Source organism: Vicia villosa, linkage group LG2 (genome assembly GCF_029867415.1).
Source record: "Vicia villosa cultivar HV-30 ecotype Madison, WI linkage group LG2, Vvil1.0, whole genome shotgun sequence".
In the NCBI taxonomy this organism is placed as follows: Eukaryota; Viridiplantae; Streptophyta; class Magnoliopsida; order Fabales; family Fabaceae; genus Vicia; species Vicia villosa.
The window spans coordinates 116,586,810-116,611,850 of NC_081181.1; the positions used below are offsets into that span (position 1 = coordinate 116,586,810).

Below are 25,041 nucleotides of genomic sequence, written 5' to 3' on the forward strand. Positions count from 1 at the left end.
TTAAATTACCAGGAAAGGTATGGTTTTGTATTAAAAGAATTATGTCAAAGAGATACTTAAGAGATTCAAGATGGATGATTTGACTCCTGCATCTTCACCTGTCGAACCAAATTTGAAGTTGAGAAGCATGGAGAGGAAGACAAAGTCTATGTAAGTTTGTTCAAACAAATTTTCGGATCTCTAAGAGATATGTGCAACAATCGAAATGATATAGTCTTTGCAGTCAGATTAGTGAACAGATACATGAGTGAACCAAGGGTATCACACATGAAATTTGCAAGAATAATCTTGATATACTTAAAAGGGTCGATAAACTATGAAATTCTATTTCTAAGAGACTCTGAAAGCAAATAAGTTATGATTAATTGTTATTCAGATACTTATTGGTGTGGAGATAAGGAATGAAATTCTGGTGTCAGATATGTGATGTCGAATGAGATGTGACGACACTATATCTGAGTTATGAACAAAAATAATAACAGTAACAATAATCGTGCAGAAAGTAAACAACACAGCGATATGTTTAACCAGTTCGGAATAATCCTTCCTACTCTGGGGGCTATCAAGCCAAGATGAAACCAATATCTGATAGTATCAATTTGAAGTTAAACAGTCCCAGTTTACCCTTCTCACTTAATCACTACCCTTCCTATGACTTCTACCTAAGACTCGCCTAGGTATGAGGCCCTCCTCAAATCCCTTCCAACCATAATCCCCGTGAAAACATAAAAACAAAAGAAAAGTAACCAGAAGATACTCTTCCAGAACAAACTACTCCTCGATGCTTAAAAGCTTACGAGGATGCAAATACTCTCCTTGCTTAAAAGCTTCGGAGATCAAAACAACATTCAATACCTAAATGTTTGTGAATGTACACATATGGAACACACAGAAAAGAATTCCTTGGAACACAAGTCGTACGTCAAAATAAGGATTTGCTGAGCCTTTATAGATCAGCAAACACTAGAAATCCTGGTCACAGGCTTGGGCCAATAAAATAGGGTTTTGAACACCCAAAAAGGACTAATCGCGCAGCTAAAGCACAACGTCAGTTTAAGAAACTGACAACCCAAACCCTAAGAAAAAAAACTAGCTAAAAAGTTTCAGAACCCTATAATGTCAAGACATATGCTTTGACATCTTCACAACGCTAAGCTAACAATATGTTTTACCAAAATTATTTCCAACAAAGCACCAACAAACTCCCACTTTGACAAATTTTGGCTAAAACAGTGTTAGCATACATCATAGTATACATCAGAGTAAAAAAGACAACAACTCCCCCTTTTTAGCCACAATATGCCAAACATAGTTTAAAAAGGAACAAAAGAACAACCAATACAACAAATATTTTTACAAATCACACACACACACACACACACACATTATTCTTCCTCATCAGAACTGGAACCAGAGGCACTATCATCCCCATCAGTAGCAGTAGTATATGAGGTATTATCCTCCACATAGTCATCAGATTTCTCTGCATCATCTACTTCTGCAGTTGCTTTTCTAGTACCAATCTTGTCAGGCTGCTCGAGACTTTTGATAAGCCTTTCAATGTCAAACTTTCTCACGGTGCTGGTAGCAATGATCTTATATAAGTCCTTGCAGGTCTCCTTTAGAGCTAGAATGGTATAAGCAATGGTGGGCGGCCTTCTCTCAGCGGATGTTAGGACCAGATCTGCAACATGTTTTCCTGCAAAATGTTTTTCAAGAAGAGATAGCAGAGATTCTCGCTTGCAAGATACATCAGTTCCTAGAAGAATACCAGGGTGTTGACTAAGAACAACACCACAAATCAAGGAAGGAAATGCAACAGGCATCTTGGTAGCATTGGTAGATGCATGTCTCACAGTATAATCAAAAATATAAGTTCCATAATCAAGGTTAGTTTTGGTACTAACTGCATACATGAACTTTCCCAATCTTACGGCTACTATTGATGTGTGATTCGTGGGAACCTAATGAACAGCTTCAATTCTGTACATAATGGCATACTTCACACTAAGTTGACCAGCTGACAGTTTGCCTCTCATTGGCCACGCAACAACTTAATTTGCAGTGATTTCCTTGTAAACTTGATTGTCAGTCGCCTCCAGATCACACCCCTCGTCTTCACTTCTTCCTAAGTACTTGTTAATTACTGATGGCGAGAAGTGAAATAGTTTGCCCCTAACATATACTTTCCTGAAATTCTGACTTCCAGGGACAATATACTCCATAGGAATGTTCACAATAAATTCCTTCACCAGAACCTCATAGCATTTACTAAAACCAGTTATTATTTTCATAAGACCTACCACAGAGATTAGATCCATGATATCTTTGATTTTTGGAGCATCCTTACTAAGCTCTCTTTCTAGGGAAATCCTTCTTTGACACACAAATCTCCATTTGTTTGTGTTATCCACAGAGTGAAAAGAGATGTTATCCATGAGAGCATATGGAACTTTTGCAGCTGATTGCTTGGACATAGTTTTCTTTACTCGTATGATGTTCCGAACATCACATTCAACATCATCAGGCTCAGCCTCTGTCACAACTTTCCTCTTCCTTGAGGGAACAGTCACTTTGCTCCATAAATTTGTTGGACCAAACCCTCCCTGTCTTCTGTTAGGGTCAGATGTCTCTATATCATTCATTGCTCTCTTTCCTAGACCTTAATATTTTTGCAATCCTAGAGTCCACACCTTTGATGAGTTCCTCATCAGATGACAAATCAATAACATTAACAGTAGGATCGATCTTCTCATCACACCAATCATCCTCATTGGGAGAATTATAACCTTTTGCAAAGGATGTTTCCAAGTTACTTTCTTCAGCAGATTTCAACACAGAGTCAGCAAATTTGTGCAAATTATTGTTACTATCATTACTATTACAGGAATTGGTCATAGGAGATTGTTCTTTTTCATCAATAATGGTGGAGGGAACAATCTGCGCAAGAGGACGAGTAATCCCCGCCACAGGAATATCTTCACTCATCACTCTATTAACTAGACGACTAATAACCTCATCAACATATCTACTTCCTTCTCTGAATTTATCAAGAACAAGATTAGAGGAATTACCTTTACCTACAGAGGGTCCTTCAGAGCTTGTTGCATGAGATGTTTGGGATTCCTTTGATCCCAAGTTAGCGTTGAAGTATGGGGGAACAACAATAATCGCCTTTCCAAGAGCGATGTTCACAGCCTTATTTTTAGAGGAGGACTTCGGTATTGTTTCTTCACCGGTAGAGGTTCCGGAAGAAGAACCAGTCGAATGATTAGACATCTTGCAGATCTTGCAGTCAGCAACACAGAGAGAAAATATGGTTTCTTTTCTGAGACGGAAGGTGAACTAGTTGTTGAGATGAGAAAAAGAATAGTTGTGCCGAGCGGGAAAATATCTTAAGTAATTTTGAGCGGATTGGTTTTGATAAGCCCACAGCCCAATTAATTGACTAGATTTTCCGCACCCTATTAATTGCTATAACCTCTCATAAGTGTTGGTCCCTATTCCTCCTTTTGAAAACCCGTGTTTTTTGGTTATAGTCTGCCATAATTACACTGTGGTAAAGGTATCGAGTCGTCTATCTGCTTTCCTTGAGGATCATTAGGAATAGTTAGTCTATCACTTGAATTCACATGTTTAACGCAATGTTGAAACACTTTATACAACATTCCATCAAGCCCGGCATCATTGACATAATCTTTGGGAATCATATATTTTTTCTTATTTTGAAATCTTTGACATGATAAGTAGTACATTGGATTATGAGGAATCCACACATAACAGTTATTCTTGGACCTAATTCCTTTCATAACTACTTCATTATTTTTGTCAATTACCTGACACTCAGATTTGGTGAAGTTAACTTTAAGCCCTTGATCACATAACTGACTTATACTTATTAGATTGGTGGAGAGTCCTTTCACCAGTAGAACATCATTAAGATTTGGAACTCCTGAACACTCTAGTCTTTCAGTTCCTATAATTTTTCCATTGGAGCCATCTCCATAAGTCACATGCCTAGAGAGGTAGGGTTTGATCCCTACTAACGGATCTTTGTTATGATTCATATTCCTTGAACATCCATTGTCAAAATACCATTTCTCCTTGGCCAACTCTCTTACCGATGTATGTGTCATGAGGCTAGTAACACCACATTTAGGAACCCAATGTTGTAAGTTTTTGTTATTGACTTCAGCCTTGTCAACCTTAAGGAAGGGTCAAGACTTTGGAAACCTGTGCAGTCTGAAATAGAAAGGCCTTACGTGTCCAGGTCTTCCACAGTGATGACACCTCCAATGTTGAAACTTGTTCTTGGTGTGAGCAGGTCTTCTCTTGCCCTGATGTTGAGGCCTCTGATTTGACATCTCGGAACTTGACTTAGGGCGAGAGTGGTCTACTCTAGGGATTTTGCTTTCTCTGAATCCCAACCCCCTCATGTCTCCTGTCATTCTTCCATTTGAAGAATTTCATCTAATGAGTCAGTTCCATTATTTAACATTCTTAGAGCTTTGTGAAAGTTCAGATTTCAAATAACCTACTTCTTCTTCCAATCCAGAGATGGTTTGTAGAAGCCCTCTCTTTTCAGCCTTCAGGTTGTTTATGGACTCTTTTTGCCTCTGGCTGAGTTTTGAACTTCTGACAAACAGCTTTTCATATGATCCAGCTAGTTCATCATAGTTCAGTTCCTCATCATTAGAATTTTCATCAGCCCCCCACCTACCTGTTAAGGCTTTTACCGACTTGCCAGATTCCTTCATATGATCATTCATAGTGACCTCTTTGTTCCTGGACTTAGCAGGTCCCTCTTTTTTTCGTAGGACATTTGATTTCACTGTTTCCAAACCCCTCGCAACCTAGGCACCGTGACTCCTTCCCTTTATAGTACACCATAACCTTCCTAACTTGTTTACTAAGATGAGATATGGCATTGGTTATATTTATTCTTGTCCTTGGATTAAATTCTTTTTCTTGATCATTAGAGATGAATTCAAAGGCTATGCTCTTGTTTTTCAACTCAGATCTTTCTTTGATACTTAGCTCAAAAGTCTGTAGAAATCCAACAAGTTCATCTAGTTTTAACTGGTTGATGTCTTGGTTTTCTTATATGGCAATGACCTTCATGTCAAATCTCATGGGAAGAGATCTCAGTATTTTTCTCACCAACTTGGATTCAGGAATTCTCTCTCCCAAGGAACTTGATGCATTTGCTATCTCAAGGACATTCATATGAAAGTCATGAATACTTTCATCTTCTTTCATCTTTAGGTGCTCAAATTTTGTGGTTAGTAGCTGAAGTCTTGATATCTTCACTTTCGATGTCCCTTCATGAGCAGTTTTAAGAATTTCCCATGCATCCTTAGCTACTTCACACGTGCTCACCAGCCTAAAGATGTTCTTGTCAATTCCATTGAATATGGCATTTAAAGCCTTAGAATTGACAAATGCGAGTTGGTCTTCTTCTTTGTTCCAGTCTACCTCTGGCTTTAACATATTCGTGGGTTATTTGTATGCTCCCACAATAACAGGATGTGTCCACCCTTTCATAACTGCCTTCCAGACCTTGTTGTCTATGGATTTCAAGAAGGCCACCGTGCAGGGTTTCCAATAATCGTAATTGCTTCCATCCAGAACCGATGGTCTGTTCAGAAATTCAACTTCCTTGTCCATCGTACCTGAAATTAACCTCCCTAGATCTCACTCAGATGCAGAGCAGAGTACCTGCTCTGATACCAATTGAAATTCTGGTGTCAGATATATGATGTCGAATGAGATGTCACGACACAATATCTGAGTTATGGAACAAGAATAAAAACAGTAACAATAAACGTGCAGAAAGTAAACAACACAGTGATATGTTTACCCAGTTCGGAACAATCCTTCCTACTCTGGGGGCTATCAAGCCAGGATGAAATCAATATCCGATAGTATCAATTCGAAGTTAAACAGTCCCAGTTTACCCTTCTCATTTAATCACTACCCTTCCTATGACTTCTACCTAAGACTCACCTAGGTATGAGGCCCTCCTTAAATCCCTTCCAATCACAATACATGTGACAAATAAAAACCAAAGAAAAGTAACCAGAAGATACTCTTCCAGAATAAATTACTCCTTGATGCTTAAAAGCTTACGAGGATGCAAATACTATCCTTGCTTAAAAGCTTCGGAGATCAAAACAACATTCAATACCTAAAGGTTTGTGAATGTACACATATGGAACACACAAAAAAGGATTCCTTCGAACACAAGTCGTGCGTCAAAATAAGGATTTGTTGAGCCTTTATAGATCGGCAAACGCTGGAAATCCTGGTCACAGGCTTGGGCCAATAAAATAGGGTTCTAAACACCCAAAAAGGACTAATCGCGCAGCTAAAGCACAATGTCAGTTTAAGCAACTGACAACCCAAACCCTAAAAAAACGAAACTAGCTAAAAAGTTCCAGAACCCTGTAATGTCAAGACATCTGCTTTGACATCTTCACAGTGCTAATCTAACAATATGTTTTACCAAAATTATTGCCAACAAAGCACCAACAAGGAAGATTAAAGAAGCACCACTGGTTATTTCTTTCAAGTCTTTGGTTTCCCAATCTCATGGTACTTGAGAAAGCAACATGTAGTGAATTTGTCATCGTGTATGGTTGAATATATAGCATGATCCTATGATATTTCTCAAGCAATTTGGATCAGATTTGTGTTGGAGGAGATCTGTGTTGGATCAAATCTTGTAAAGAATCCAATTCTACATGAAAGGAGTAAGCATGTCGAAACTAGATTTCACTTTTTAAGAGATAAGGTAAATCAAGGTGAACGAGAAGTAAGGCATTCCTCAAGTAAAGCACGGTTGGCCAACATTTTCACCAAAGGATTAAAGATCGACATATTCCAAAACTTGAGAAAGAAATTAGGTATAGTTCAGATCGACTATGATTAGCGTATGTTCAACAACTTGGATTATTAGGGGGTATGTTGTGATATAATCTAAGTTAAGTAGCCCAAGATCAAGTTAATTAGGGCATATCTTATGAGAATGAGTAAGTTATATAAGAATGTGAGAATGAATTTGAACCATTAGATTTTAAATTAAATAGTGGAGATTATGTGTCATTGTTTTTTTCTCTCTCCTCCATCATTTATTTTAATAATGGATGAGAGAAAAAAATATTGACACATAATTTAAACCATTTATTTTAAAATCTAATGATTCAGATTCATTCTCATATTCTCATATAAAAATGCCATTCCCATATGATATATATATATATATATATATATATATATATATATATATATATATATATATATATATATATATATATATATATATAGTTTATAATTCAGTTTGTATAATTCAATATTAGAAACCCTTATTTCCTTATTCTCTCTCTCTTTCTCCTCATTAAAAGTATCTCATGCACTAACATAATTTGAATTTGAGAAGACCTGTCGATGGTTTTCTAGTATTATGCATATGGGTCATTAATTTCCTATTTGAATTTATCTTCTAAGACTAAGTGATCCAATATCATATGGGTTCGGCCTTGACCTAGTCCTAAGTAGAAGCTTTCAACGGTGTAGATTGGTTATGGCTTTGTTTAGAGGTTCTTCATATATGTCATCTTTTACAGAGGACAATTGTGAGTGCAATTCTTAGTGGAATCTAATGAAGAAATTCTGGGTATCCACTTTTATGAAGAGCCCAAAAATATGTGTCGTGGATTCCACACATTTTTCTTTATAATTTGTTTGAAAATTCCAATGTTTGTCCAGAGTTTGTTATCACTTCTACCTCTAAATGTCATCAGTGGATGTTGGAAATTCGTCTTGACCCATGTAAACACACACCCCTCCATCTACCATTTACATTCAAGTATTAGAAGTAAGTGGCACACGTTAAGGTATGATTTGATCATTTTTACCAAAACCATATATACAATGATGATGATGATGATCATACTATGCACAAAATAACGTGGGATCTCAAGGTCGAAAATTGAGGTACAACACTACCTTTATTTTATTTTCATTTACATTCTCTCTCTTTTGTTTAATTTATTGTTTTATTCCATAGTTGGGTCATATTCTCTTTTATGGTGTGAGGCAGTTGTTTTGTTAGGTGTCCTTGCATGTATGGGTGGTGAAATTTCCTTCATGAGTGGTGGTTCCCCATTGGGTGTAGCCTCTTCCCCCTCCAATCGTATGGATGGTGGAAATGTAAATAGAAAATTTTTAGGGACCTTCCCTCTTATTGAACTTTTTAGTTTTGAAAAATGAGGAAAATAATGTGGTTTTCCATCCTTTTACACAAAGTGATGGGTGGGTGGATGGAAACTTTTTTATATGACTTACTCTTTCCCTTTGTGTGGACATGTAGAAGATAGTTAAAATAATAAAATATCATTTTTTATGTTGGTAGTGGATCTAAGAATGGTCTCACAACATAGTTATGTGAATTTGGACTATATGGAGACATCCTTTGTCTATTCTGAGTCGATTGATTTGTCCCTTTATATTTTGTTCCTAAATATGGAGTGTAACGCCCGATTATTTAATTAGTTGTTTAATTAAATATTCAGATTTAATTATTGATATTGTGATGTGTTGTTAGATGTTGATTTCAAGATGTATGAGTATTAGTTGAAGTTATTAATTGATTAATAACATTCTTTAATATATTAGATTAGTTGTAATCAATTATTGGGCTTAATTAAGAGTTAGTAGTAGTAATACTGGGGGTGTGTGAAGTGGCCCATTAGCAATTAATAATATTTTAAGAGTTAGATGGAATAAATAGGAAAATTAGATGTATTAGTAGGTTAGTCCTTCAGAAAGAGAAAATAAAGGTTTTGGTGATAGATCGTGGAGAGAAGAAGAAGTTACAGAGAAGAGAAGAAGAGGCAAAAAGGCTAGGAGTTAGACGAATTAGAGCAACCTTCATTCCAAAAAGGTAAGGGTGGGGTTATTGCTATCTAATTGGGTATATGATGAAAAATATGTGGGGATTAGGTTGATATGAAATTACATTTGATGTTACAGACTGTTTCATGATATTGAGTGTATTATGTGATTTGTGGAAATTATTTTGGTTTTGTGAAAATTTGTAAGGGATCGATTATAGGAAAATTTTATAATAGAGAAATACAGAAATACTGAAAAGGAAGGTGTGCCGAGGGGCACATCATTGTGACGACCGACAGGCATTTGGGAGAAGGGGGTGTCGATCGACAAACCCCTGGTGGCGACCTCATGGGCTTGTGACGAGGGGCACAAGTCCTTTTCTTTGTTTTTTTTTTTGTTCCTATGCCTGGTACGTTCTTTTTAAGTAAATGTAAGCCTAATAAATGGTGATGGCAATTCATAGTTTAGGTCATTATCTAGTTTGCCTAAATTATAGAATTAACAAGTTACAAGAATTAATTAAATAGTCTAATAACATTATAGACTTAGTGAATAATTGGTAGAAGTTCTAGTGGCGTATTTGGTATGAATTAGCATTAAGATGGCAGAATTAATATGATAGCATCTCTATTGACCCAATAAATTAAAAGGTAGCACCTGTGTGCATAGTGATATATAGTTAGCATTTAATTAGAGGTAAGATATATGTAGCAGACAGGATTTACATATGAATAGCAAACTTAATTTAATGGGGCTGGACTATGATATTGAATGAGAATAATATAGAATACTTGATAGCAGAATTTAATTTAGTTATTTAGTCCAGTCGAAATTACAGTGTATAAGTCCAGTCGAGCTATTAAAAGTAGCAGTGTATACTTTGGCAGAATTATACTAGTAGTAACAGGGTTAGAAACGGGTACAATAATAGAACTAGTAATATTGGTGCAAAATAATAGTGACTGAATTATATATTTTTGGTAGCAATGTAGTATCAATTTAACAGAGGACTAATAAGAATATTAAAGCAGAATAGGAATATTAGTAGTTTTCACCGATAATTAATTAACCAGAAAATAGTCAAACTTGTCCGAGAAATCTTTATATGGCTGTAGCTTATTTTGGCTTATCTGAATGTTAGATATTTTGTTGGAAGTTCTGAACTGCAGGTGATGATAGAATCTGGTTGAATTAGCCGTATTTATTGGCAATATTAAGTTGTAGGCCTCTGACCAGTATTTAGATGTTGATGAGTACCGTTATTATTTGGTACAATTGTGATGTAGACTTATGCCTTGAGATGATTTGAGATGATGATTGTTGTGTTGTATTATATGATGTCGCATACATAGAGTCGCATCCATTGCATATTTGATGGTGGCCTGAAAATGGTAAACACGACGGCCTAGATTGGCAATTTGCGAAGAAGGTTTATACCTTGTTGAATGCCTCGATAAACTGGCAGATTTTTAAGATGGGAGTTTTGCTCCAATGGTACCACATGCATGTGCATTTGTGAAGAGTCGCATTATGAGTTGCATATTAAGATTATTGTTTGAATGATTTACGATGATTGATGTTGTGTGATTGTTATGAAGTGGTGAATCTTATATAAACTAACCTGATATATTGTTTATCATACACTTAATTATATGGTTCGATATCTCACCCATTTTGTTTGAATGTTACCCCTATGTTGGTAACGTGCAGGTAATCCAGAGTGAGGATTAGTAGCTTCTTGAGTTTGAGTCGTGTGTTGGTCACTCTAATACGTAGCACTCGGGGGGTTGAACGCATGTTTTATTTACATGTTGATTTTATTCTGTTGTTGGATTTTAAGATGTTTCATTAAGAATTTTTGTTGGTTTTGAAGTTGTATAAGATGATTTAAAGATGCTATGTTTACTTGATGTTAACAGTTATGAATTCGTTGCGTGGTTAATGATGATTTGAGTTATCTTATAATTATGTGCTATGTATCTATGTGAGATGCGATAATATGATGTGGTTTTACGAAGTACATGTGACATTTCGTTTATGTGATGAAATTTTTATACTCTGATTTTTTATTATAAATGCCGGGTAGAAATGAGGTGTTACATGGGGTGCCTGGAAGATTGAGCAGTGGGTGATCCTTCGATCTTTGATAGGATATGCAATCTATAACCAGAATGTTCCTTTCTTTCTTGAGTATGACGTGATTTGTATGGATATAAGGATCGATCTATTGTTTCTGTCATTCGAGAGGAAAATATTTTTCCACCGTGGTGTAGCCTCTTTCTAGTTGTGGCCTAATAGTTTTATCTTCATATAGGCATTTTCGATAGAATATGACTATTTGAAATTGTCAATGTGTGTACTTTCCTTCTTTAACATTTTCTCCCTGGTTTGAGAGGTCGACAAACTATGTACACATAAGGGTTTGTATCATTTAAGTAGTCGTCAAAGGTTTTTGAGGTCTTTATCGACTCTCTTAAAAATTTCAAGGTTAGGTATGTCATTATTAGGCATTCGACTGAAGTAGCCAATGTTCAGGTCTATAGTTATGTTTTTGTGGAGACCCTAGAGAAACCATGTACTCCTTCAAATCGTGTTTTTCTGTTATTGGTCACTGAAGCATTTTTTATAAAACCGATGGTGAATGACATGGGAAGATGATATTTTTTAAGAATGTATGACTTGAATTCGGGATTCTGTCTACGGATTCAATAAAATTACTTTTGTGGACAAGATCGGGAAAAAAAAGACTAACACTGACATTTAGACCTAACCTTTTATTTAATTGTTAGTCTTAATGTGACGAGACTCTATTTAAATGTGTCTCTAAGGCTTTGTTTGCGAGTTTGGAAGGGAAGAGAGGGGAGGACTTTGAAAAATAGGAAGAATTAGGTAAAAAGAATAAAAGGATTTTGGGTATGAGGGTTTTGGAGGGTTTGAGTTTATTCATAACACCAAAACTCCCATAAAATGAGGAAACTCAAAAATTATATTGAAGGAGGGTTTTGGAAGGTTTTGGAGGGCTTACATAAATTTTCCAAATATCTTTTAAGTTGTTATAGTATTGTGAAAATTAAAAATTTAGTAATGATAATGACTCTTTTATCATTCTAAACAAAATTATTTTTTAAAAAAATGTCAAATATTTTTTTATAATTTTTTTAAATTTCATTCTCGAAAGCCTTCCCCTCTCCTCCCCTTCAAACTCGCAAACAAAGCCTAAGTGTATTCATGATATGATATGTTTTAAGCTAGTGAATTTTGAATGGTGTGCTCTTATTTTGTTGTTGGATTGGGTTTGGTCTAATTTGGATCAATACTTATGAAACTAAATGGATTACATTCTGATTTAAATATAGAAATTTTCAAAAGGTTGGCAAAATTACATTAAAATAACTTACTAGTGATATTATGATTGCTGAAAAGTTTATACCAAGGATATAAAACTGAATTGCAATACCCATGCATGTTTTGACATTGCTGAATTAGTTGTGTATGTACTTTGCCGGTATGACTCCTGAAAATCACCATAATCAAAATCTCACCATCTCAGGAATCCACTTTGCATGGCAGTACCACCAAGAGGAGTCATATTCATATCTATGCTGTGATGATTTGCTCTCGCAGCCGGCAAAGGGGCAGCACCAGCACCAGTGCGACAAATAGGGCAACTCGAATGCGAATGGAGCCACATGTCAATGCAATGTACATGAAAAGAGTGCAAGCACTCCGGCATAGTCTTCAACTCCTCACCCTCCTCAAAATCTCCCAAACACACGGCACAGGTGCCTCCTTCATCATCCGAAACATCACCTTTATTTCTTTTGTGGTACTTGTGTGTTGGAATTCGGTGTGCTACAGCTACTGATGAGGATGTCCTTTCAACGAGGCTAGGTATCGCAGCTCCGGCATAGTCTTCAACTCCTCACCCTCCTCAAAATCTCCCAAACACACGGCACAGGTGCCTCCTTCATCATCCGAAACATCACCTTTATTTCTTTTGTGGTACTTGTGTGTTGGAATTCGGTGTGCTACAGCTACTGATGAGGATGTCCTTTCAACGAGGCTAGGTATCGCAGCGTGATTTGGTGGTTGTAGTCGGTTTTGATCTGTTGTGGTTGGTCCTCGCCCACACAAACAAATGGCTATGAGTCGGTACACTGAAGTAACAACAAATGCAGCTGAAACTACAACAATAAATTGGAAAATAACCTTGTGATCAGAAGTAGGATCACCCTCATCATTTTCCATAAATCAATGCGATGCTAGATAGAAAGAAAGAAATGGTTGTGATGTTGTTAATTAAACCTTATAAGTGACAAAGCCGGCCAAAGAAGGCGTATTTTATCTTATACTGTTCTATTATAATGAAATTGCCTTAAATAATGATTAATCTACCTATATAGTGACGGTGAATGTGAATGCATAATTATCAGTTTTCTTGATTTGTTCACAGTAGAAACAAAAATGTGATTACTGGTTGATTAATTAATTACAAATTGGTAGAAAATTCATGACATTTAATTGACAATACAGACAAAAATACTAACAAAATCAGAAAAGCATTAAGAATAAGAATAATAATATTATTTTCTCCAAGGAAACAAGTGAAAATGGAAGAATAAACATACAAAAGACAAGACAAAGAATAAACTAGGAAAAGAGAAATAGATACGAGGATGTGTGTTTTCTATTGTGATTTTTTATTTGATTCAACAACTTCTGTTATGATTTCTAATATGAGGAATCTTCACATTTATGATTGTTTCTTAGCTGTTACATTTGCATGGTTCCATCTACAAATTGACAAATGCATTTAAGATTGATGTGCTCGTGGGGTGTGAAGAAAAGCATATATTTAAGATGCCAAAATTAGCAAATGTGGTATGATTTCATTTCACATGGATGTCCCCAACTACCACTTTTATGTACTACAACAATTTACATACCAAAAGAACTAACTTGTTAGGTTGAGAAGTGAAGCTTCCTACCCTACCAGTCTCAGATTCTATTGAACAAAAGGATATCTAGAAATGTAATACTCTCTTACGCGCGAAGCACCGTCCCTTGCAAGAATCCCTTCGAGATCACCGATGATTCTGGCCAACCATATCTCTAGATTTCGCTGGAGTTCTCTGAAGTTGTTTCGAATAGAGTCCAATGATCGTCTTGTGGTTAGTGTGGTCTCGCCTCTTAACTCGTCCCTGTAATGGGTCTTCCCGACTTCGGTATGCAATGCCATTAGTTTCTGTCCAGTTTCAGATGCACCCTGCTGAAGACGGAATGCTTCCAGTAAAAACTCTGTTTGAGTTTGAGTTCGAAATTCTGAACCGAGGGAGGGTTCACATGGATCACTAGCCTGCTCAATAAGAGAGGAAATGTCAGGCCCAAATAAATGGCAATGGCATCCCATGACTGGGAAACATGAGCCAGGTTTAAGTGAAACAATAAAAGATAATGTCAATATACGCGATATTGTAATGGGACCATAGTTTTGGGTAACTACAATTTGCAAGATAACTAACATCATAAACAAAGACAATAGAACATGAGTTACTTACTATTCGTCTGCATAAATCATCAATTTTTTCTGAAAGTGATTGAAATCTCTTTGCTTGCTTCTTTATTGAGGATGACACCTTGGACGGAACATCCTTACTAATCTTCTCCAAATTTAATAATTCCTGTTCAAGTAATTTAAGTTTAGAGGAAACTCCAGCTGAATCACCGTCTACCTTCCAGGGGGACTCCCTTCTGAGGGGAAAAAACAATTTACCCTTCATTTAGTTGAAGCTTAATGCTAAGCGCTACAAAAGTTATCTGCATTTAGAATATCAAATATTTACCTTGCTACGAATTGTTTTGTATTATACATCGATTCAAGAGATTCATACTGTACATCCTGCAAGCATAATAAACACTTAAGGGTCAGAAATCAGCGCCAACTTGATAATTAGTTGTATATATGATTTACAAAGTATAGAAACAAAACCCAACAACACTATGGTTCACATTTCACGTGGAAGAAGAGCCTTTCAGGTTTCCATTCATAATGCCGTTTAAGATTTTAGGAAGAAGAGCACTTAGTTACCTTCCAAAATTAAGTACTGAGATTTAACGAGTCCTAATCTGTAGTGTTATGTAGTTGAAAGGTGTTCAAAAACTTTAGTTAATGTCTGTTGTACATTTATTTATTGGTTGGTTCCTCATTCAAGCCATCTTTCACAAACAAACAATGTTTCAAGGATAGTGAAATTCAATAACTTATCCTACAATCTCAATTTTAACCACGATTCAAGGTACATTAAAACGAAGAAACAAGGAGTAAAGAAACACAGTTACTCTTTTTTTGTTTTTTGGCATTGGATCCTTTAGGGAGAAAAATCAAGTTCAACAGAGAAAACAGCTATAGCACTGATTATACAAGAGCTGTAAGAAGAAAAAACTCATTTCCTTGGCAGGTGTGGTAAGAATATTCTTATTCTTTACTGCGTCTTTCTAAATTTACTATTCAATCACTCTTAAAAAATAAACATGTACACTCAAACCACATGCGTTGGCGGTAGCAAACAGGAAAACAGTATAAGAGACCAGTGTTAGCAAATAGCAAGCAGAAAGAGAGATATCTCTATATCTCAATAATACACCCCAACCAACAAAAATATCAGTAGCTTTATCAATTTGCAACCGTATCACAGGTACAGACAGAAAACAGCCCAGTGAAGGATACCCTAGATTTCAGCACTAGATAAAAACAGTGACTAGTTTCAAGTGCCTGTTTAAAATTAAAGTGGACCAGTAAAGCAAAGCAAAATGGGACACATTTGCTACAAGAGAAGGTGCAAAAAGAGACAAACAACAAATGAATGGTACATGGCTCCACCACTAAACTTCAAAGATAAAAAAAGCTAAACAAGACCTCCCAAGGACCCCAGCTGATATCACAAATACATGAAAGAATCCGGTCCAACTCTACCGTACCCAAAGAAAGGAATCTCCTAAAGCCCCCAAAGAAAGGAATCTCCTAAAGCCTGTAACTTGAAACATGAGTAAAAAGCTGTGTGGTAAAAGAACAGGAAAAAATAAAAATAAAAAGGTAACCATAAAACCATGTAGCACATCCTAAAAAGGATGTACATTATGTCTTACATGTGTTTGGGGCCAGGCACAACAATGACATGTGTGATTGATTACATTCAATCATTTTCATTTTCTTCAATTAATTTATCCATGGCTAAGAAGCATATATGTGTATGTGTTCCATAGTCAAATCCGTCTTTGAGGAGGGAGTGCAAGGCGAACTATTGCACACTTGGCCCAAAATTAGACATGGTTTAACCATGACTAAAAAGTTTCTGGTAAAATATTTGTCTAGGTTCAACAATGATAAAATAAGGTCACTACTAGTGTTGCCACAGTTAATCGGTGACTAATGTGACTAATTTACACATTACTTCCGAAACCTTAGACATTTGTGACTAACTTACACATGTCCTCCAAAAATTTAAGACGGTGGCTCGGTTCATTGGGCTCGTGTCATCTTTGTAAACACCAACACCTCTTATTGAAGGGTGTTAAGAAGACATATATTTAGTTACATTCAATCACTTTTTATCTTAAATTATAAACTGGTGTCTACTTGGAGTACTGTGACTGCCACTGATGTTGTGTCAAGGTTTTCCTAGCATGTGGTCCTCCTCCTCATCCTCATCATATTTTATGCATATAAAATTTGTCATTTTTCTTAAACTTATCAACTACTTTTAGATTAAAAGAACAAAATACTAGAAAAAAAATATATAACTAACACTTTCTACTGCAATAAACTTTCAATGATTGAAAAGAAAGAAAAAAAAAAGAGAATCAAAGGGTAAGATGGGTAATTTAGAAAGTTGATTGTGATTTAACAAACCTGCCACAGTGATGCTTTTTCAGCCCAAAACTTCGAACCAGAAGAAGCAATAAACTCAGAATCAAAACCATTATCATGATGCTGATGATGTTGTTGATAGATAACATCAACTTCCTCATCCACACGAGAATCAGCAGTGGTCCCCACCATTTCATCTTCCTCTTTATGAAACCACTCCCCACCGCCACCACCGCTATTATTATTATGATTACGATATTGATTCCCACCGTAACGTTCCCTGCTCCCGCAACCATCCAATCCCTCCTCCTGAAACCTTCTCGAAATAAATCCAATCATCTCGTCCCTCTCAACAACCTCACGCTCCAACTCCTCCACACGCGCCTTCGAATCTTCCACCATTCCCCTCAGCCTATCGATCTCTTCCGACGCGGCGTCGATTCGCCGCAAGAGACGTTTCTCCTCGTCGCGCCAGGAGTTTCGGTGCGACGCGAAGATCTCAGCTACTCTGGCGTTTGCTTTGTAATCCTCCTGCCGGCGTGATTTTATCTGGCGTAGCTCTTCCTCGGCGCGAAAGGCTCTGAGAGAATGCTCTCGGAGTTTGTTGGGAAGGAGAGCGAGGAAGACGGAGAAGCTGAGACCGATGTAGGAGGAAAATAGCCTCTTCATTTCGTCGTGGTGGTCTTCGTCTGCCATTGGAATGGGAGGTAGTGTGAGATAGAGTGATGGTGATAGTGTGTGTGAGAGTGTGAGAACTGAGAAAGAAAAGAGTGAAGGGGGTTTGTTTTTTTTTGTGGTGGGGGTGTAAAGAGCGGAACGGAACAGAGAAAGGGAAAAGGAGTGTTTCTTTTATTGGTTGTGTTGGAGAAAGAGAGGTTTGGGAAATAGAAAGGGGATCAGTGGTTTTTTGTTGTTTGGTTTTGAGGGTAGCTGGCTACGACACGTTAATAATGGGGTTGTGTTTGGTGATTAATTACAAAATGGATCTGTCTCTTAGTATCATTTTATATGATGGTAATAATACCTGCAAATTGTATTTTTATTTTATTTTATTTTAAAATAAAATAAAAAGTGATGTGAGATTAAATTATATTTAACTAGTACTAGTCGGATATAATTTGCCCATGTACCCGTGGGTTTATTTAGTTTTGAAGTTCCATAACTTAATTTCAATTTTTCGTTTTGGTCACTTATGTAATAAATGTTATTTTTAGTCCTTCAAGAAAATTTTAGTTACTAATGTTGATCCATTCCATTAATTTCAGTGTGAAAACGTTAAGTTTGGTGATCTGGCATGCCAGCAAGGTTTTTTAAGCATTTGTGACTCGACATATTGCATTATATTAAAGTATTACAATGTTAATATTCGCATACTCCATTTTCACGTTTTAAGGTATTTTTGTTCATCTCTTTCATCTTTTTCATCTCTTTTTCTTCTTTCTTTCTTCGGTCCTTTTCATAAAAGCTCATTAAAAATCACTGATGTCCTAACTCAAGAGTTGGGAAAAACTTATTAATAATGGGGTTGTGTTTGGTGATTAACTACAAATTGGATTTGTCTCTCATTTTATATGATAGTAATAATACTTTTTTAAATAATTATTTTAATGTTTTTAAACATAAATTAGTTGAGGGTCCCACGAGTAAATTTATTTAATATAATATAAAGTGTATTTAAAATTTAAAATAAATTAAAATATATATTCAAATAAATTTAAAATTAATTATTAATTTTAAAATCAACCACAATTATATAAAATCAATTATATTAAAGTACAAAGAGATGTTATTTTTGTATACACTCAATTGTAATAAAGAATCATGTAAAAAGAAGAAAAAAATTACTTGTGAGAATAAAAAAATATATTTTGATATTTTAAAATAAAGATTTTGCTTTCAAATCAAAAAAATTGTTGATTAAAATAAAATAAACATTATATTAATAGTGACCCTTGAGATAAAATAATTATTTAATAAGATATAAATGTATTCAGATACATAAAGTAAAATTTAAAATGATTTACTATATGGTGTGTTTGGTTTGAGGTAGAGCTAGGGGAGGACATGGGAGGGGAGGGGAGGGAATATTTATAATGAAATGTGTTTTGTTCAAATTTTAATAGGGGAGAGGAGGGAAGGGGAGCAAAATTACTCCAAATGACATATTTTGCGTCCCTTCAAATTAGGGGATTCGGAGGGGAGGGGAAAGAATCTGAGTTTTAATATTAAATAAATCAATATATTTACTAAAATATCTTCAATTTTAATTTATTATTTTAAAATTATTATTTTCTTTCATGTTTGTGCTTTTCTTTTTGTGATTTTTTATAATTGAAAATTTCCATCAAGTTATTATAATTATTCTTCACCTTCGAATTATTTTTTTATTCAATAAAAATTTTAATTACTGGAATTTTTTGTTTTTTATTATAATTTATTTTATGTATTCAAAAGTTATTATCAACACAGTTTATTTTGTGTCGAGAGTTATGATATGAATCAAGTGTACTCAATTTTTTTAATGTTATGGGGTAAGTTATGACTTTTTAATCACTCAATTATACAATTATTATTTCTAAAAAAATATTTATGAAATTTTCACCTTTAAATATCATATCACTTATATAAAATTACAAGGATAAAATTGCAAATTATTATTAAAATTTCTCCCCTCCCCTCGTGAACCAAACATATTTTAAAATGAAATCTCTCCCCTCCCCTCGTGAACCAAACATATTTTTAAACAAAATTTCTCCCCTCCTCTCACTTCCCCTTCCCTTGTTTGAACCAAACATATATATAATTAAAAAAAATTAGGGGTGGCAAACGGGCATGCCCACCCCGTTTAGGCCCGCCCCGTCAAAGCCCGCGAAAAAATGGGGCGAGGCGGGGCAGGCATATTTGATTGTGCGGGTCTAAAACCTTGCCCCGCCCCGCAAAAAAGTGAGGACGGGGCGGGAAAATCCCGCGGGCATAGAACCTTTTAGGCCTAAAAATAGTAAAATTGTATAAAAAAGTTAATGCCCGCAAAAGCCTGCAAAAAAACGCGGCGGGGCGGACACATTAAAGAGAGTAGGTCTAAAACCTTGTTCTGTCCCGCGTAAAAGTGCGGGCAAAACGGGTTTTCCCCGTGGGCCGGTCCCGTTTTGCCACCCCTACAGAAAATCTCTCCCCTTCCCTCCATTAAAATCCCTCCCTCCCCCTCATTTTAAATAAACAGTAAATCATATAAATTTATGGGTAATGCTAACTTATGTCTTAAATGTACATGTTAAGAAACTCATACATAAAAAATTCATATCGGAAAAAGTAATAAAAAATGAAAGTATAAAATTTTAATAAAGACAATACACAATTTTCAATGAAATATTTTTATATTTAATTCTTAACATATGCCCCTAGGGCACAAGTTAGTATTGTCTGAAATTAATTGTATTAAATAATTATACAAAAAGAAAAAAAATTATGAGATGGAAAAAAAAATTAAAAATAAGGATTTTGTCTCTCAAATTAAGGCAATGATTGATTAAAATAAGTAAATATTGTGTTGATAGTAATCCGTAAGATAAAACAAATTATTAATTTTATTAAAATTAAAAAAGAGATTATTATTATTGTTAGTGATAATAAATAAATAGAAAGGAAAAAATTAAAATAAAAGTGATAAAGTGTGGGGAAAAAATGTGAAAAAAAAATTGAAATTTTAATACAAAGAGAAAATGAGTGGATGTAATATTTAATGGTGAAGGTTGGAAAATGAATGTCACATGTGAATCTTGAAAAAAGTTAAATATATAGTAGATTATTAAAATTGAACGCATGGCATATTGTAATGGGAGATGAGAATGAACAAGATAAACATTACTTGATTACTTAAATACACAATTTCTCCTTCCATTTCTTAGCTAATAAGGAGAGAAATATTATTTGGTGGGACCCACATAATTTTACTCTCTCTTTCCTACTTCTCTTGTTTATCAAGTAAGGGAACTTAATCTTTTTTTATCAACTTTACTCCTATTAGACTCTATTTTCTCAACTTTTTTTGTACCAAGTAAACACTTGGTGAAAATAATTTATAGTGAAAGAGTAATTTAGGGAATTCATACAATTTATTTTTAGTAGATAATAGATTAAAAAATAAAGTTATAAATGTATTGAATATATTATTACTTATGTGTCTTTCAATATCAAAATGTAAATGGTCGGCACTATGTGTGTTTGGAAACATGGTCCACCACTACCACTGCATGTTTAGAGCCTCTCCACCGTGATTTTTAGAAGCTACTATTGGTAGCTTTATCAATCGTGATTTTTTACCGTGATTTTTCATGAATTCCAAAGATAGGCTATAATACTTTGCTTTCATGATATTATTAGTTAGATATTGCTCATGTGTTACTTAACCTCCATGGGAGGGTGTGCGTAGATGATTTAATTTTAACATCATTGATTATATTGTTGCAATCTTCTTGCAATTAGCTTATTGTTCTATTTTTTTGAGGTGCAGGGGTTGTAAGTGCATCAAATACTAGGACGAATAGCAAATGAAACGGTGTACTAATGAGAAGCAAGTAGCAAGTGAGTAGATTTATAACGATAATACCTAACATTTATTATCATTATGATTATATACTTTATCTATTTTTTATTTTCAGTGTGATCTTTATGATCATTCGTAAAGTATGGATTTATTGACATAATTGACAGAGATAAATGGTGTAAACTATTTGATGGGTTTTTAGTGGTTGAATTATGATGTGTTTTGGGATGAGTTGCTTAAACTCATATCATTACACAAGCTCACTTAAATTTTATTTATTTTAATCAATAATGAGTTTTAAAAATATTAAAATATTAAAAATAAAAGTGTTTCGAGATAGAAAAAATTTAAGCTAAGGTCTATCAATAATGTGGTACATGTGACCGTGTATACTTATACCTTATGCCGGCAAAATAAGGATAGAAGACACAATTGATGCTGAGGTAGAAAAGAAATTGAAGGTAATGAATATAGGCACCCAACAGGTAGTCCAAGTTCAACCTGTTCAAAATGTGAGCTATGAAATTTGTAGTGGACCCATTATACTGTGTGTTGTCTTGCGACTCCACAACAGATTGAAGAGATAAAATTCTTGAAGCAGAATAATCCTTACTTAAATGCTTACAGTCCAGGGTGGAAGAATCATCCAAACTTCTCCAAGAAAGATCAGCAGGGAAGTTTTCAAAATTAGCAACAGACTCCTAAGAAAGCGGATTGCGAAATAGCCATTGAAATAATGGCAGCTCACAATCTCAAATTTCAAGAAGAGTCTCGGAATAATCAGAGGAACATCACAACCTTCTTAAAAAATCTTGAGGTTCATATGGGTCAGATAGCACATCAACTTGTCAATGCTCAAGCACTAGGTGCCCTACCAGGTGCAACTGTTACAAGCCCAATGGGGCATCAGAATGTGAATATTGTCTCAACAAGAAGTTTGTGGGTGTCAGAACCAAAAGGAAAAAGAGAAACCAAGTATGACGATGTCATAGAAGTCGATCAAGAAGTGCGAGAAAATAAGAAAGTGCCAGAGGAAGTGATACAACCTTTGAAGCCAACTGAAGAGAAGAGAAAAAAGGAGGTACTCTGACCTTGAAATCTTTTGGTGAGAAAAGAAATTTGAAAGTGTTGGACATCGAGAAATAAGGTGAAGGTGAAGATAATCAATATTCAGTTGGCATGATCAGAGCCTCAACCGTAACGAATCAGGTTGCATTATCAATTTCATCTATAACGAATATCAAGACTCAAAAGTGCATTCAAGAGGTCAAGAAGAGAACGAAAAAAGTCGGCAGAAGAAATTTGTTCGTGGGAAATTTTAGAAGCCTGACATGGGTGGCCATGTTAGCCAACACGGCCCATGTCAGGACGCGTACTAAAGAAATCACAAAACAGGTGAACATCAGAGATCCAAAATGGGCGCCCGTGTTCTGTGACATGACCCTTGTCGGGTAACCCGAAGCAGTTCGTAAAAAATTAATATTCTATATGAGGAACACGGTCGGCCGTGTGGTCTAACATGGCCCGGGTTGGGTTCACGAAAAAATTTGAAAAACTTTTGGTCACATATTGTGTGGTCCCCATCCATCTTCTATTCCCCAATAAACTCCCATTATTCCCATTACACCTATCATTATCTCATCACTCCACCTATTTCTCTCTCAAAACTCATCTTTCTTCATCCTTTTCTCCCACTTCTCTTCCAACATCCACCAAAACCCTTAACAAAAGCTTCCACCTTTCATCTCAAAACTACCCAAAAACCATAACCCCCTTCACATCTTTCCGGTGCTCGTTTTCAGTTTAACCGTTCGAGATGCCTTCAAAGAGGACTCTCAAAGGGAAACAAGTGGTCGAGAGCTCCGACACGCGAAAGAGAATTGTCAGACAACATAACCCGCATAATATTATTTTCGAGGATAGTGTGCATCATAAGTGGTACATGGCACATGTGAAGCAGAAACTAACTCCAAGCAGGTATATTGGCGAAATCACAATGAATGAGTTAGGAATGAAATTCGAGGTTGATAAATTGTTTCATACACTTGGTATGTTGGAATTTATGTATTTTGAGGCGCCATCTTATGAGCGCATAACTCTTGAGTTTCTAAGCACTATCAGAGGGAATTATTCCTCCTTTATTCCATGCTAAATCGTGAGGTTGTTAATGTCGTTGCCTTTGTAGCTGATTTTCTGGGAAGAGTTAGTAGGGCCACCACTGGTGGTATTTCTGTTAGGGGAATCGTTACCCAAATTGCTAACTATTTAGGCTATGAATCTTTGCTGGTTGAAGATACCCTTGTTCTAGGTAAGCATAAAATTAACATGGAATCACTTATACATCAGAGTATGGTTTCTATTATTCACGGTGCATATTGGGTGATAAGCAGGAACAGGTTTATACTTGAGCTACCTAACCCGACAAAAGTTAGCCTTGCTGACCGAGCCAATTGGTTGTATACAAACGTCGTCCCCGATGATTAGGACGACCAATTTGATGATTTTGATGTAGGTGAGCATGCAGGAGAGGCTACCACTGCACTTCCAGAGTACCACCACTTGCACAAGATGTTCCTCGCGGATCTGGATCTTTTTCCATGGATCAAAATCAATGGGAGTGGGTCCACTCGGAGCTCGGTAATCTGAGGACTGAGCAAACAAGACAATGGGATGAGCATAGGCGGCAAGGGGAAATAATGGGTGAGATGTATGCAATGATGCAACAATTGATGTTGTAATTTCCACCACCTTATCAGTAGGCACTATGAGTTACCCCTCTCTATCTTGTTCTAAAACATTGAGGCTAATGTTTAGTTCAAGTGTGAGGGGGATTTATTGCTTTTGTTAGTCCTTTCTTTCTTGTTCGTTTTGGTTATTTTTTTTTGTTATCGTTTGTGTGTTGTTGTGCCATTTAGTACAGGATCATGGAGTTGTTGTTGAGATAAGTGATGAGCATCGGTGAGAGTGGATGAGGAGATCAAGCCACTTACTATGCTTGTTGTGGATGACCCCCAAAAGTTGATACCGTCAAATGTTTAATCAGACGCAACCAACAAGAGTTGACCAACAAAGGTATCATGTGCACCCCGAGATGAGAGAAAAGTTGCATCATACTGAGAGGCATTGTGGAATCTGTCAACTTTACCCGACATGGTGAGAGAATAAAAAGACAAACACATATTTGTCATTATGAGAGCTTAGTCATGTATGTCTCTATCACTCTGAGATAACATACGTTCTATTTGAATATCACTACATAATGACACACACTGAGGCACATTGTTTGTTTTTTTACCCCGAGCCTTTCTAGCCATCCTGTTGGTTTGTTCATCCCTCATTTATCTAGTTGAGCTTGCATCCCCATTTGTTTGTTTTTATCACCACATCTGTGTAACCCATAGCTAAAGTATATCCACTACACTGCTTAGTTAAGTTTTGTTTGTCTCGGAGCTGTAAAAATTCTAAGTTTTGGGTTGGGACACCGATAATAAACTAGGTAAGTGCACCAAAAAGAAAAAAAAAAGAATTGAAAAATACCAAAATGAAAGATAAAAAAGAAGATAGAAAAAGTGCATTTACCTAAAGACAATACTCTGTTAGAAAACAAAGATCCATACTCAAAGAAAATCTTTGAGTCGAAACTAAGAAGTCAAACTGAAAAGGTGTCTGAAATTCTCATGTGATTAACAACGCGGAAAGGAATGCAGTGAAAAAGATGACAACACTGATCTAAGCC

At 35.7% G+C, this 25,041-nt stretch overlaps 2 protein-coding genes across 3 annotated transcripts; both read right to left on the bottom strand.

Moving 5' to 3' along the window:
• Positions 1-12,753: 12,753 nt before the first annotated feature.
• On the bottom strand, positions 12,754-13,143 carry LOC131649848 (uncharacterized). Its single transcript, XM_058919599.1, has one exon. It carries the CDS (start codon positions 13,141-13,143, stop codon positions 12,754-12,756), a length of 390 nt encoding a protein of 129 aa, XP_058775582.1.
• A 590-nt stretch (positions 13,144-13,733) lies between these two features.
• Positions 13,734-17,740, bottom strand: LOC131651856 (uncharacterized). 2 transcript variants are annotated; one of them, XM_058921573.1, is made up of 4 exons: positions 16,805-17,740; positions 14,739-14,794; positions 14,454-14,643; positions 13,734-14,251 (listed from the first exon to the last, which is right to left on the bottom strand). In XM_058921573.1, exons 1-4 carry the CDS (start codon positions 17,456-17,458, stop codon positions 13,901-13,903), a joined length of 1,251 nt encoding a protein of 416 aa, XP_058777556.1. In that variant the 5' UTR covers positions 17,459-17,740; the 3' UTR covers positions 13,734-13,900. The 2 variants fall into 2 exon arrangements, with proteins under 2 accessions (XP_058777556.1, XP_058777555.1); XM_058921572.1 differs by having other exon boundaries at positions 14,454-14,646; positions 16,805-17,739.
• Between the last annotated feature and the right edge of the window lie 7,301 nt (positions 17,741-25,041).

What these genes read in the sequence shown, in the direction of transcription:
- LOC131649848 (XM_058919599.1), bottom strand. Translation starts at nt 13,143, where the DNA reads ATGGAAAATGATGAGGGTGATCCTACTTCTGATCACAAGGTTATTTTC.
- LOC131651856 (XM_058921572.1), bottom strand. Translation starts at nt 17,458, where the DNA reads ATGGCAGACGAAGACCACCACGACGAAATGAAGAGGCTATTTTCCTCC. An exon ending in AAAAAGCATCACTGTGGCAG is followed by an intron (nt 14,795 to 16,804) that starts GTTTGTTAAATC and finishes TTATGCTTGCAG; the next exon opens with GATGTACAGTATGAATCTCT. An exon ending in ATGATTTATGCAGACGAATA is followed by an intron (nt 14,252 to 14,453) that starts GTAAGTAACTCA and finishes CTTATTGAGCAG; the next exon opens with GCTAGTGATCCATGTGAACC.